At 49.3% G+C, this 15482-nt stretch overlaps 1 protein-coding gene across 1 annotated transcript; it reads left to right on the forward strand.

Moving 5' to 3' along the window:
- Positions 1-5228: 5228 nt before the first annotated feature.
- ARTN (artemin) lies at positions 5229-6250 on the forward strand. The gene is made up of 3 exons (XM_006886556.1): positions 5229-5288; positions 5571-5733; positions 5805-6250. The coding sequence occupies exons 1-3, from the start codon at positions 5229-5231 to the stop codon at positions 6248-6250; spliced, it is 669 nt and encodes a 222-aa protein (XP_006886618.1).
- Positions 6251-15482: the final 9232 nt, after the last annotated feature.

Genomic DNA, 15482 nt, shown 5'->3' on the forward strand with positions numbered 1-15482 from the left:
GGTGGGCCCAGCACATGGCCACAGAGGCCCAGGCACCACCAGGAATCAGCAGTGGCCACTGCCACCCGCGCACTTCATTGGCCTCAGTCTGGCTCTGCCAGAGAGGTGCAGGAGCCTTCAGACCCAGAGAAGGACAGTACCGAGTGGTCCCGAGGGCAGCGAGGCCTTGGCAGGGCAGCCAGAGTACATGCTGGAGGCCAGCCTCAGAGATCAGCACTCAAGCTTACTCTCAGCCTGAGTCCTTGACGTCAGGGTCCAGGAAACAGCTGGCTGTGCCCAGTAGGCCCAGCATGAGGAGGTGGGACGCTAGGCAGCAAGGCTGCTGCCAGAATCATTTCTCCAATCAGTGTTTGGTGTATTATCATTTTGTGAAATTGGGTGGGGGTGGGGGGTAGGGATAATTTATTTTTAAATACAGTTGGAGATGTCTAATTTGGTCCACTTGTCATGCAGAAAGAGGCCCACTAGGGGGCCCATCAGGCAGTGGTACCAATCAGTAGGCTCCCTGTAAGGTGGGAGTGCCATGACTGGCCTGTACCCTTTCTTCAGGGCTACAGGGAGGTGGGCAGGATCGCATTCCAGCCTCCTCAAGCTCCTGACACTGTTTAACCTTTCTTGGGGAGCAACTGGAGTATTCCCACTCACCAGCCCCTAGCTACTCCACGGGGAGACCTGGGAGGCATCCCTTTCTGAGCCATCAAGATAGCCTCGGCTACAGCAGAGAACTTTAGAGCTCAGGAGGGGAGGCCTGGCCCAACTCAGTGGAAAGCACCTCTCCACTCACTGCAGCTGATCCATAGGCTGGTTCCCCAGATCTGGACTGACCAATTCATCAGCTCCTTTGGGTGCCAGCAGTGAGACTACCAGGCCCTCAGCTTCTGCCTTTAGCTTGGACAAGAGGGAAGTGAGGCCCTAGGACCTTACCCAGGCTGTGGCAGCCATTCTAGGCAGCCGTTAAAGGAAGCAATAAAGCTTTTCCCTGAACCTGGTTGCCTCCTCCTTTCTCTGGCTTTCCTAGAAGCTCTGAGAAGCCAAGGCCCCAGCAACTGAGCTAAAACCAATCCTCAACTCTCCAGGACACAGGTTTCTTCTGCTGCCCTTTCAGTTCTCCTATCAAATGTAGTACCTAGGTTTCCCCTAGAGGACTCGAGAGCCTCTCTTGTCCCAAGCAATCGTGGACTGTCTATGAAATCAGAACTACCAGGGCAAGCCCCAGACCCATTCACATGCCTGTGGAAGAGCTAGAAGACTGGGAAAAGTGGAGCCCGCAGCGCTAAGACAGTGTCTGGGTCATCACGGCCAGAGCTGTGCATAGGACAGAAGAGAGAGACTGCTGAGCCCCCAGCAGAGAGGCCCCGGCCTTCCCCACCCCAGCACCTCTGGCTGTTCTTTGACAAAAACATGTGAGCGTCCTCTCCCACCAGCCTCCGCTGGTGAATTTTAGAAAGGGCTATCCACATAAAGCACACACACGTCCCGCCCTCCTGTAAGAATCTGATCCCTCTTTTCCCAGCATTCCCTAGGCAGGCCTGAGACTAGGGTGAATGTGCCTGAATTCATGAGCACTTCATGTCAGTCATGACCACCATGGCAGTAAGTGGGGCTGGTGAGCCCCTTTGCACCTTCTACCCTGCCCCATACAAGAGTCCATGCAGACCCAGGCCCTCCTGTGGGTGAGCCCCAGGAACAGTCCTTGTCATCTCCAGGAGCCCTGCCTCACAGCTTCTCCTCACTTCTGTAGCCTACCCTCAGGCAGAAGCCTCCTCAACTGAAGGAGAAAGCAAAACCCTGTCTCTAGGTTCTGACAGAGGAACAAGCAAACCCCAAATCTCCCTTCCATTTCCAGCTCCAGTGTTCATCACATTCTATGTAACAGCACCCCCTGGAGTTGTACAGGCCACAGGCTCCACGCCTGTAATCAATCACTGACAAAGTCCCAGGGAAACCACCGTGAACTACCAGTTATGGGAAACAGTAGATAGCAGAGCTGCTGAACCCCCTCTGCCAACAGGGGTTCTCTCAAGTCAGTGGACAGCCGACCTGGCCACCAACTCTCTGCAGCCTGGTTTTTAGCCCCCCACCTCTACACACATTACTTTCACAGGTGCTGTGGTTCTCAGCCTGGCTGCACCCCAGCATCACCTGTGAAGATTTGGAAACCTGCACATGCTCACCCTAAGATTCTGATTCAAGGTCTGGGGTGGGGCCCGGATGTGGGTAGTTTTCAAAGGTCCACAGGTGGTTCTGATGCAGGGTTCAGCTGGTCCACACATGTTTGCTTAGCTCACTCATCCCCACCCATGGCTTTGAATTGTCATTTGGTCCACAACTCCCCAGCTGCCACCTCTGGCCTAGCTCTCTCCGTTTGCCCCAGGCTTACAAATCCAGTTGCTTCCTGAACATTTCCACTAGGATGATGTGCAGGCCCAGTTCAGCATGCCCAACCCTGCGCTCATAAGCTGTCCCCAGCCAGGAAGTCTTCACTCCCTGGGCATCAGAGCCAAAGGCCTTTCTACTTCCCACAACATCCAATCGGGCACCAACTGAATTATCAAGAAGTGAGCTGTGGAATGGGCCCTGAGCAGCACCTCAATCTCCACCACCGATGGTTTCCTATTCTCCCGCTGCAGCTGAGCTGCCCCATTAAAATAGATCGCCACATTCTGCCGAGAACTTATGGGGTCGCCGTAAGTGTGGCCTCCCCTTGCTTCCCGTGCACTTTACTTGCCACTACCTCCACCTGCTACATTGATTGGGCTTCTGAAACGCTACCCTGCAGCTCCTACTCCAAACTCAGCTCAGAGGCTGCTCTTCCAAGGCCCCCTGCTCGACCCGCTGCGCCGCTCTCCGCAGCACGGTCCGGGCTGTGCGGCCGCTCTACCCGCGAACCCTAGGCGGCGGGGGAGGTGGTGGTGGGCGAACACAGCGGGGCCTTGTAAGCCCCGACCTAGGGTCTCGGTGACCCGAAACGGCGGATGAGCCGTCTGTGGAGAGAGAGAATAATTCTAGCAGTGATCCGAGAGCGGAGCGCCGGCTGTTAACCCCCAAGCAGCGCGCTTGGCGGCCCAAGGCGGGACCGGCCGGTCCTCCACCCTCTCCACCCCGCCTGCCCCTCCCCGCCCTCTGCCCGGCCCCGCTCCCTACTTCGCGTGTCTACACACTGCGCGCCTCTTCGCGCCCTCGTTCTCCGCTCTGTGTCCCGGGTCCCCTCCGGGCGCCCCCCCCCCACCTCGGCGCTCCGAGCTGGACCCGGAGGGGACCAGACCCCGCGGGCGGCACAGCCAGGTGAGCCCTGGAAGGTGGGGCGGGGCGGGGGCGCTCTGGGCCCCACCCCGGGATCCGGTGACGCCGGGCCTGGAATTTGACACCGGACGGCGGTGGGCAGGAGGCTGCGGAGGGATGGAGTTGAGCCCGGCCCCCAGACACGGCCCACGGGCTCTGCCAGCAACAGGTCCTTCGGGCTCCAGCCCTCGCTGCGACCCGAGCCCCGCGCCCCGTACCCGCGGTAAGCCGATCTGCTTGCCCTTCCCCTCGTCCCAGGCTGGCTGGATGCGCCGGGGACCCCGTGGAGCGGGCAGGATGGTCCCCCTCCACTCCCCTTTTTGCATCCTCCCCTCTCCGGGCCCGCCGCTCTGCTCTCCACCCCTCCCTACCCTTCTGTCCCTGCTTGCTTGGCTTGCTTGTCAGACGGCGCTAACCCTGTGGGCCATCTGTAATTTGAGGCTCCCGCTGCCGCTGCAGGGTGCTGTCTGGTGGCCAAGGCCGCGCTTTTGGCTAAAGGATACGCTGCCAGGTGCACAGCCCCGGGCATGAGCCATCTGAGCTGCCGAGGGAAGCCTGGCACTGCTTCTGAGAAAGTTGCCTAGAAGAACGCACCAGGGTCCGTGGTGAGTAGTGGACTGGTGGGCTGGAAAGGCAAAAGCGAGAGCACCTAAGGGGAAGAGAGAAGGCCTGAGCTGCCTTCTGAGGGCCCACTCCATGACTTCTTCCATACAGATGGTCCCTAAGGCTTCCTTGTGGGGGATTGTCACTCAGTCTTCTCTCCATCAGTGAGAGCAGCCTCTAACTGGCCGGCCTCCATGAACCCTGGGCCCAGTTAGCTGAGACATGCGCACTTGGCCCTGGAGGACTACACCAGGGAGGTCTGGCCTACAGGTGTGCAGGCATATTTTGTATGATGGTAGTTGAGGCTTTACAGCTGGAACCCAAAAACAGGCCAACCAATCTGTGCTTGAGAGGATTCCAGGACTCACGAAGGATGTTTGTAAGTTCCAGGTGGTTTAGGAAGGTTGGTGAGGCTCAGGAAGGCTGGCTCATGGGGGAAACTTCTAGAGCAGAGCTAGTCTACCAGTAGGATGCTGGAAGGGAGTGTCCTGAGGGAGTTCTCAGATTAGCTCAGTTCTCAGTGATCAACCTAAGTGTCCTCACTGGCCAGTGGAACTGAGGGTATGGAAAAGCCCACTCCTCCTTTCAATCTGCAGACTTGGGACGTGCTGCCCCCTGGTGGTCTTAGAAAACCATAGCCTAGGCCTCTCGTTCTCTGAGGGCTCCTACCCCTTTGCAGGCTCTTAGAGGTCATCTGTGGTCAGAAGTGTTCATCTGGGGCTCTAGGTCCAGAACAGAGGTCACAGAGAAGCAGGATGCGCCAGTATAGGCTGAAGTTTGGTCTTCATTGTCAACAAACCAACCTTCGTGGTGACCAGCAAGCACTATCCTTTTTCTCCAGGTCTCAGCTTTCTCTTTTGTGCCATGTGGCTTTCTAAAAAGACCCAGGGTGTCCAGCTACTCCTTTCCCCAATCAGCCCTGGCAGTACCAGCCATGCAGCACGGAGCAGAAAAAATGTTGCGGAGTGGGGGACAGGGGGAAAAAAACACCACCCCAGCTTTGTAGTTCAGCTGTTTGTCCTTAGACAATCATTGGGCTTCTCTGAGCCTTGTTTGCTCTTTTTGGAAAATGGGGATTATACCATCATGTGCTGTGAGATCTCAAAGAGGTAACAGCTGCAAAGTACTTCACATGCAATGATGTTCTTAATACAGTAATTTATCCTCCTGGGTGGAGTCTGGCTAAACAAGTCTCTTGTTCTCACCTGGAGAGATTGAGATGGAGGGAGGGACATTCTATTTAAGAGATAATTCACCTCGCAGTGGCCCAAGCTGCCTCGAGAGGAGGGGGGCGCGGGGAGCAGGCCAACAAAGGCTGACAAGAGCCCCTAATGTTGATAGATATGGAGCCTGGACTTGGAGGCCCTTCTGTGCTACCCCACTGTGCCAAATATAGGCAGCAGGTGAGTGGTTCCCCCAGGGACCCTTTCATTGATATATGGGAGTGGTGGGCTTGGTCTGGGCAGAGGTCAGATGTGGGAGGGGAAATGGTGGGAGGGGGGACTGTCACTATGGGTGAAGGAAGTCAATTCTCTGCATATTCGATGCTCAGGTGATCCCTCCCCTAGGCTCAGGTAGGCAGACTCCTCATCCTTGAACCTAAATAAATCCCCACCTGGGGATTATTCCCTTTCTGATCTCTGCTATTCCAGTCCTTCCTTACCCCAGGACTCTTCCTCCCTGAGGCTCCACTTTGTCCCTCTGTGCAGTCCCCTGTGTGGCCGACCCTGGCCGCCCTGGCCCTGTTGAGCAGCGTCGCCGAGACCTCCCTAGATCCCGCACCCCACAACCCCGCCACCCGTGAAGGCCCCGCGCCTGTCCTGGCTCCCCCAGCCGGCCACTTGCCGGGTAGGTGAGAGGACAAGGGGGCGGGGGCAGGGCTGGCGCTGGACACCGTGTGTGACTCTGTCTCCTTCCAGGGGGACACACAGCCCGCATGTGCGGCGGAAGAACCCGGCGGCCACCGCCCCCATTACCCCGGCCCGCGCCCTCTCCTCCTGCGCTGGCCCGCATGGCCCGTGCGGGGAGCAGCCGCGCGAACCGGGCGCGGGCCGCAGGGGCGCGGGGATGCCGCCTGCGCGCGCAGCTGGTGCCGGTGCGCGCCCTCGGCCTGGGCCACAGCTCTGACGAGCTGGTGCGCTTCCGCTTCTGCAGCGGCTCCTGCCGCCGTGTGCGCTCTCCGTACGACCTCAGCCTGGCCAACCTGCTGCACTCGGGGGTCCTGCGACTGCCCCCAGGCTCCCGGCCACTCACCCAGCCCTGTTGCCGACCCACTGGCTACGAGGCAGTCTCATTCATGGATGTCAACAGCACCTGGAGGACCGTGGACCACCTCTCAGCTACCGCCTGCGGCTGCCTGGGCTGAAAACTTACCAAAGAGTTTGTGTACTGGACCCACGGATCTTCTATAGAGTGTTTTATGAACACTCTCCCACAGGGGCCTAAACCAAAAAGGTGAAACCTTAGCCAGTTGATGCACATCAGCCATGGAAATAAGGATCCAAGACAGGACAGCAGCCCCAGGGTCCTTACCCGGCAAGTTCCAGCACCACAGACACCAGAGACCTCAGAAGCAGAGACACCCTCCTCTTAGAACCTACTCCTCAGACTTTGGTACTGATCAGACCACAAACATGCAAGCCCTACTTGGAGAAGTCAGTAGGGTCTGAGGCCCGAGCCCAAGACCTGCTGGATGGAATCTGAAAGACATATTGTAGTTACATGACTGAAAGTGCCTTATGGAGCTGCCTTTGTACTCACATGTGGAAGCCAGAAGCCTATTTATTATTTCTAAGTTATTTATTTACTTCTGTGGCTTGTCAAATTCTTTGCTGGGCAGTGGGGTCTGGGTGGGCAGAAGAGGCTGCATGGGGACCATGACCATCCACTTACTCTGTTCTGTCCACTTGTCAATCACAGCCCCTCTTCTGAGTCTGGCCTGGCTTGGCCCTCCCACTGTGGAATACGGAACACAGGCAAAACTGGATTGCCGAGTCTATGCAAACCGGCAGAGTCCCTGTTCAATCCCCAGCACTTGTTTAGCTATGAGGAGAGATTGCAGAGCTTTCTTTGGTGAAAGTCATACCCTTGTGACCTCAGGCTTTCTCAGTCAGTTTACCCCTTTGCAGTGAACCCAGGAACGACACATTGCCTGGCCTCGCTATCATTAAGCAATATCCTAGCATTGAAGGAATTATCTTGAAGGCATCTTGGGGTACACACACTGCCTCCTCATGCAGATGTGTCAGCATGGGGGGCTCACTACCCACATTTGTGGAAAGGCTGATGGTAATGAAAGAGTGTACAGTGGGGAGATGGTTCAGGCAGATGACATACAGGAAAGGACTGAGGGCTGTCAGAGAAGCTTGAGTCTTAGGTAATGATCGGAGATAGCAGCAGATTTCTGTTAAGCACCTGGTGGTGCAGTGCATACTCTCAGGCTGCTAACCAGAAGGTCAACAATTCAAATCTGACAACAACTCCAAGGAAGAAAGATGAGTTTTCTGGTAACCATTTGTAGCCTCAGAAGCACAAAGGAGAGTTGCTCTGATTCAGAACCAACTCAGTAACAGTCGGTCTGGTTTTATGGGTTAGATAGGTCTCTAGGTGGCACAAACTTTAGCTACTAACTGAATGGTTGGTAGCTGTGCCCCAACTCAGTGGTGCTACAGAAGAAAGGCCTGGCAATCAGTCCATAAAGACTAAAGGCAAGACAATCCTGGGGAGCAGTGGTACACTGTAACACTAGGGGTCACCATGAGTTGGAATTGACTCAGCAGCAGTAGGTTTGGGTTTTGGGTCTGGATATGCCACATGATAGACCCCAGAGACACCTGAGACCCAGAACTGAAAGCGACATCATCCCTACCCTCGAAAAGCTTGCAGTAGATTAGGAAAAGCAGGCAATAAATACGCAATTATATACATAGTTATTTACATTCAGTTTGACAAATGGTATGACAAAGGACAGGAAGACTGTCCTTGAGTCATTGACTTTTTTGGTGTTAGAAATTCGATAACACACACACCCCAAGTCTTAGGGAGGAAAAGCCAGTGATGCATCCCCCCTGACTTTTTTGCACATCCTTTGAGCACTTATCTCCTGGATCCTGTGGAATTGTACTGGATAGATCTGTGTGACTTTCTTTGGGGATTAGATGGGACATACTTTTGAAAGAATTGTGGGACATTTAAGGGGCTGTCAGGAGGCAGCGAGGATATGTGGGCTTGGAGCGGAGGAGGAGGGTCTGGACTGGAAGCATATCTGGGAACAGTCGACACAGTGGCAGCAGCTGCAGCCAAGGCTGGGGAGAGCACCCAGGGACAGATGTGACCAGCGTTGCAGGAGGGGCCCCTGAGGCAATTCCTTCCAAACTTGCAGAGTTCCTGCTGGTTTAATACAGGCACCCCTTTAACCTAGGCTAGAAGAGGGGGCTGGGAAGAGCACTGAGGGCTGTGCCCACTCTCGGTCAAAGTGGAAAACTATGTCTATGTCTCCACTCTTCTGTGTTCATAGGCTCTGTTCTGTTCTCTCACAACTTTGAGGCTTTATAATCAAGCACCCCTTGGTTCTCTCTTTTTGCCTCCAAATAGATGGAACCTCCAAACTAAGATTCTAAGGGGAGCTCTGGTGGCCTAGTGGCAAGAAGCTGCACTGCAATCCCAGAGATACGCGGTTCAAATCCACCAGATGCTCTGCCAGAGAAGGAGGGGCCATCTCCTCCTGTACCAGTCAGATCCGATTTGACGGTGCACACATGTACAAACAAAATAATAAAATAAATAAAATTTAAAAAAAAAAACTAAGATTCTTACAACCCTCCTACTATTGAGCTTGTGAGGGCTTACAAAAGTTAGATCCCCAACCTAGCTAGGGGCGGTGGGTTTCATCCTGTTAATCCTGGGTCATTTGGCCCAGGGCGCCCCCTGCTGGAGAGACTAGGAAGCCTCCTACTCCTCCAAACCCTCAACACTCAGCAAAGGAGTGGACATTGTTGATCTCAAAGGCACTTGATGGAAACCACTGAAATCACCTCTGACTATGCTCATAGGCTGAGGACTAGGTCTGGGTCTGAGCCACTTCAGGCTTGCAACAGTCCCCGAATTGCCAGTCTCTGGGGAAGTGGATAGACCTGCGCTACATTTTGACCTCAGAACCCCAAGAGTCTATGCTCAACATCCCACTAAGTCCCAGGTGAAATAACAGTCTTTCTGAGAAGATATTCCCACAAAAACCAGCCACCATTTGTAACCCAAAACCCAAGTCCCTCTTTTTTAAAGAAAAAAAATAATAATAATAACATCTGCCTGGAAAGAAACGGGCTTTTTCACCTCTTCCTACAGCATAGCAGTCACATGACTGGTATAGGCAGTGTGACCTGTCACATGACCATGTAGGCAGCATAATTTCACCCTGGGGGACCCTCAGTGGTTCTAGTATCACCACTTTGGACCAAGATTTTTGTTTCACATTTGCAAAACTGTCCATCTGAGAGATATAAGGTGCAGGCTCATGCAAAAGGGAATCATCACATCACCTCTTACAAGACAGAAAGCTATTGGTAACTTTAACGTGGCAGTTTTTCCAGCTTCATGGAACATCCAAAGATTCCCTCTTTGGAATCTTAGCTCCAGGTTCCATGACCTCCCCCTGCCCACAGCAGCCTGGGCCAACAATTGTCCTTGCCAGTGGCCTCTTCTTTTCTTGTCCAGGGGTTGCCATCTCTTCTGTATCAAGATCTACTTGCAGCATGATGCATGTGGCCTGGCTGGCTGAGGTCTCACTTTGAAAAGGAGAGGTTGGGTGGAAAGCCAAGAGATCAGAGAAAAGATCTAGTGTGCTGAGTAGTATCACCTTTCTTAATCAAGAGGAGCTGTTCTTCTTTTGGAGTCAGAGTCCTCCGAAGAGTCACAAGTTGACACAGTCATTGGGTGAAACCCAACTATTAGCTGAAAATTGGGTGATTTGAACTCATTCAGAGATGCCCAAAAGACAGGCCTATCAGACTACTTCCAAGAGGTCAGTCTTTAAAAATCCCATTGATTTTTGACAAGGAGATGAAATCAGTTAAGCGAGAAAATGACAGCCTTTTTAACAAATGGTGTTGGCAAAGTTGGAAAACTATCTGTAGGCTACTCAAGCAAGATCCACACCTCACTCCATACACAAAAACCAACTCAAAGTGGATCAAGGACCTAGGACTAAAATTAAGGACTATAAACTTCATTAGAAAAAAGCTTGGAAGAACTCTAGTCGTCCTAATCCACAACATAAACAGTCTTCCAAGCATCCTGAAAAACCTACAACCAAGAGAGGATAAAATAGATGAATGGGACCTTCTAAGAATAAAATCCCAATGCACATAAAAAAAAACTTCTCCAACAGGGTAAAAGAGAAGCCACAGACTGGGGGGGGGGAATGTATAGTAATGACATGTCTGATAAAGAACTTACAGCTAGAATTTATAAAATACTTGAGCACCACAACAAGATAAAGGAAAACAACGCATTTGAAAAATGGGCACTGGATATGAACAGACCACAGAAGACATTCAGATGGCAAACAAACACATAAAGAAATGTTAAAAATCCCAAGCTCTAAGAGAGATGTAAATCAAAACAACTATGAGATATCATCTCACCCGAGTAAGAATAGCAAAAACAACAAACGCTGGCAAGGTTTGGGAGAAACTGGAACCCTTATTCACTGTTGGTGGGAGTGTTAAATGGAGCAACCACTATGGAAGGCTGTATGGCACTTTCTCAAAAAGTTGAAAATAGAAATAACATTTGACCCAGCAATTCCACTACTGGGAATATACCCCAAAGAAACCAGAACTGCCACCCAAGAAGATATATGCGCACCATGTTTATTATGGCTTTGTTCACAATAGCAAAGAGCTGAAAACAACCAAAGTTCCCCTCAACAAATGAATGGCTAGAGAAGCTCTGTTATATTCACACAATGGATTACTGTGCTGCATTGAAAAATAAGGAACACATGAAATATTACACAAAGTGGGTGACCCTGGAGGACATTACGCTGAGTGAAACATCTCAGTCACAAAAGGACAAATACTGCATAGTGCCACTGTTGGAAAGCAGGTCTGACATCAGAGTGGGGGGAAACTAAGAAATGAGGGGATAAACAATGTATAGTGCATTGAAATAGATAAGAAAGAACTGTTTAGGAGGAATATATGATTAGGTATTATTGTCATAACAAGAGTTCAGAATGAAAGCTACATAGTTTAGTGGACTGGGAGGGAGGGGGCATTGTATAACAATGAAAGGGTTTTTGTGGTTGTTTTTTGTTTGTTTGTTTGTTTTACTTTTCAAAGAGAAAAGCAAACCAGTGGGGAAGGGTAGGCCTGGAGGAAAGTGTGCAACAATAAATGAATGAAAATCCAAAATCTCTTGGAAACAACCTAAGTGCCCATCAAAAAACAAATAGATAGAGAAGCTGTGGTATATTCACACAAGGGAATATTATGTTGCACTGAAAAACAAGAAACTCATGAAATATTATACAAAATTAGTGACCCTAGAGGACATTATGCTGAGTGAAATATCTCCATCACAAAATGACAAATATTGCATAGGGCCAGTGTTGTAAAACAGGACGGACATCAGGGTTGAGGGAAGACAGAGAAGGAGGGGAGGAATGATGTATACTACATTGCGACAGATGAGGGAGAGAACTGTTTAAAAGGGATATATGATTGTGTATTATTGTCACGACAGGAGTCCAGAATGAAGGCTGCATAGTGGAGTGGACTGAGGGGGAGGGATTGCATAACAATGAAAGAGTTTTACTTTTCAAGGAGAATAGTGAATGGGAGGGGATGGGCAGGGAGAAAAGCCCAACAGTGAATAAATGGAAACCCTAAGTCTGTAAACGTTTACTAAAATTAATAAAAAAGGAAATAATAATAAAGACAAAGATGTTTCAGAAATAATAAAAAAAAAATATAAAAATCCTATTGTTGTTAGGTGCTGTTGAGTACGACTCACAGTGACCCTATGAACAAGAGATGAACCATATCCTTTTCCTGTGCCATCCTCATCTCTGACACACTTGAGCCCATTGTTGCAATCACTGTGTCAATCCATCTCAAGGTAGAGTCGTCCTCCCTTTCACTGACCTTCCACCTTCCAAGTATGATGTCCTTTCCCAAGCAATAACCCCTACTCTGCACACGTAGGGTCACCAGGAGTTGAAATTGACTTAACTGCTAATAATGACAGAATACTTCAAGATTCTACAAAGCTGTGGACCCTCTCCAAATAAAACAAAAACCTACCTAGCTGAAAAACCCACTGATACATAGAGCTCATTAGCAATGTTAGGTAGTCCATGGGCCTTCTACACCAACCAGCATGTTGGACTGCTAACTGAAGGACTGTTGGTTCAAGTCCCCCCAGAGGTAACTTGGAAGGAAGTTCTGGTGATGAGCTTCCAAAATAGCTGCCATAGAAAACCCTGTGGAGCACAGTTCTAAGACACATGGGGTTCTCATGGGTCCAAATCAACCAGATGGCAACAAGTGGTACAGTACAGACCTTCTCAAGCTCATTCAGAGACCCTGAGGAGCCCATGGTACCCAAGGTTGATGATGTGTTGTAGATACCGTTATTAGTGCCTTCCCTCCCTTGGGCTCAAGATTTCTTATCAGGATCCTCAACTATTTGCAACATTCCTCATTCTTCAATCTTTTTCTAATAGCTCTGGCCAACTGTGAGAAAGAGATATTTGTTCTCACTTCAAAAAAAGGTGATCCAACAGAACAGGAAAATTATGGTACAGTATCACTAATATCAAACGCAAGTAAAATCTTGCTGAAAATTATTAAAAAATGGCTGGAACAGTACATTGACTCTTCTACAAGAGAATCACCAGAAACTTAAGCTGGATTTAGAAGAGGTCATGGCCAAGTACATTTAACAGATGGTCCCATGCCAGTTGGCCCCCAAGCTGTTCCTCTGAAAGAGCCAAATTGGACATAACCATTAATACAATGGCAAGAAAAGAGGGTTGAGCCAGGCGTGATTGTATGATTCAGCGTCTGTTAGCCGGCCCAGATGCCATCTCCCATAAAGCAGTCAATTTTGATAAGCTCAGAGAGATTACACAAGCTAAAGATGAGAACCCAACTGTTTTCCTTAACCGAACCACTGAAGCCCTGACTTAGTATACCCGCTTAGACCTTACCTCCCCAGCAGGAGCCACCATCCTAGCTACATATTTTATCACTCAAGCAGCCCCTGATATAAAAAAAGAAACCAAAAAGGCTAAGGATGGTCCCCAAACACCCATTTGAGACCTGGTAAAGATAGTCTTCTTCTAGGTGGTATAACACTGGTCTGTGCACTGCTGTACAGAGGTAACTCGTGGTTGCTGTGATGCTGAAGACTGTGACAGTGATGTGCCAGTCGTGGTAATGGGCACCCATGGTGGACAGTATTGGCTGGAGCTTCCCGACTAAATCAAGCCTGGAAGCAGGAGCGGCATCCACTTCTGAAATGGCTTGCTCCAGAAACTCCATGTATGAACAGTGCTCAGGCTGTTCGTTCATAGGGTCGCTATGAGTCGTCTACAACTCGACGGCATCAAACAACAACAACAACAAAGATAGTCTTTAAAGTTATTAAGGCCTGAAAGGAACAGGCAGAGTCTAATAAGGAGACTCTTGCCCTCCAGAAAGTGAATCTGCAGACTCAAGCCCTGGTAGCTGCCCTAAAGACAGTGGCAGTGGCAGTGTGAGTAGTCAGAAAAGACCTACTCATTCAACGAGCCAGTTACCTCCTGGTACATGCTTCAAGTGTGGCAAAAAAGGTTATTGGGCTAACCATTGCCCTGACCCTCGCCCTCCAACATGGCCTTGCCCTATCTGTGGGCCATTGGGCCATTGGAAGGCCAACTGCCCTTCATTGCCTAGCCATGGCAGGGTTGGCCTAACATATCAACTACCTACATTATGCATATAAACTTTGATTAATATATCAATTAAAAAAAGAAAAAGAAAACAAAAACTGTCATCACTGGACCAACAGGCAACCTCATGATAGATGGAGAAAAGATTAAAGTTGTCAATGATTTCATCTTGCTTGGATTCACAATCAACACCCTTGGTACTAGCAGCCAAGAAACCAAAAGATGTGTTGCACTGGGGAAATCTGCTGTCAAGGACCTTTCCAAAGTAACAGCAATGATGTCAGTTTAAAGACTAACGTGTGTCTGATCCAAATTTTGGTATTCTCTATCACTTTCTATGCATCTGAAATGGACAATGAAAAAGCAATATCTAAGAAGAAGCCTTTGAACTGTAATGTTGGCAAGGAAAGTATTAAAGATACCATGAAATGTCAAAAGGACAAACAAATCTATCTTGAAGAAAGTGCAGAGCGCTCCTTAGAGGTAAGGATGGTGAAACTTTATCTCACCTACTATGGCATCTTTTCAAGAGGAGAGAGACATCATGCTGGGAAAGGTAGAGGGTCAGTGAGAAAGAATACCCTCAGGGAGATGAAAGCGATACAGTGACAGCCACACAGGCTTGAGCAGGACAGAGATCATGAGGATGGCGCAGGTCGGGCCACGTTCACATCTATTGCTTGATGGCACCTACAATAACAACATCCCCTGCATAACCCAAGAAGCCCCAGTGATGTAGTATATATTAAGCTACTAACAGGAAGATTGGTGGTTCAAATCTACCAGCTACTCCATAAGAGAAAAAGGAGCTGCCTCCTCCTGTAGAGATTTTCAGCCTCATAAAGCTGAGGGAGGGTCACTATCAGTCAGAATCAACTCAGCAGCAGTGGGTTTGAGTTGGTTTGTTTATGTAAGATTTGCGATATGCATATTCTAAAAATATGTTTATGTTATATTTAAACTTAAGTGGGCAGTCTATATTTGTATTTGCTGAATCTGGCAACTCTAGGTCACAGTAAATAAAGAAACTAACAGTACAATCTAAGTCCAGTAATAAACTTTCTTGATCCATCAACAAATGAATGAATAGAAAAACTATGGTACATTCACACTGTTGCAGACCGAGGGTCCCAAAGAATAGAATAATTTTATAATTATTAATAAAGAGACAAACAGCCAGGAATGAGATAAAGCAGAGAGCGTAAAACAGAGGGTCAGCAGTTCTCGACTGAAGACCTCAAGCCATGCTTCTCTGAGTATTTATTTAGAATCATAAGATAATAAAAGTAAAATCACAAGGAAGTACAAAACAAAGGATAATGGTGAAGTCTTTTACAGATAAGGCCAAGTTGCTCTTTATGCTAATCTCAAGAGGGAGGGATTCATTTGACACAATCTAAGAACAATGTTAACTCCTAGGGAATGCCCCATTGCCACAAGGTGGCCTTCAGTTTGTATCAAGCTTCCCTCATTTCCCGATACAGCATTTGGTCTACTATTATTAAATTTGATAGTCGGCTTCCCTCATTTCCCCCTCTTTTGTTTAAATCATAATTTTGAGATCATCAAGATGAGCATAATTTCTCTTCTTCAGGATTCATTCTTCCTAAAGGATTACATTTATATATAATCAAACAAATATAAGAAAGCAAATATGAGAAAG

Source organism: Elephantulus edwardii, unplaced genomic scaffold, assembly GCF_000299155.1.
Source record: "Elephantulus edwardii isolate Elephantulus edwardi_28Jun2011 unplaced genomic scaffold, EleEdw1.0 scaffold00049, whole genome shotgun sequence".
In the NCBI taxonomy this organism is placed as follows: Eukaryota; Metazoa; Chordata; class Mammalia; order Macroscelidea; family Macroscelididae; genus Elephantulus; species Elephantulus edwardii.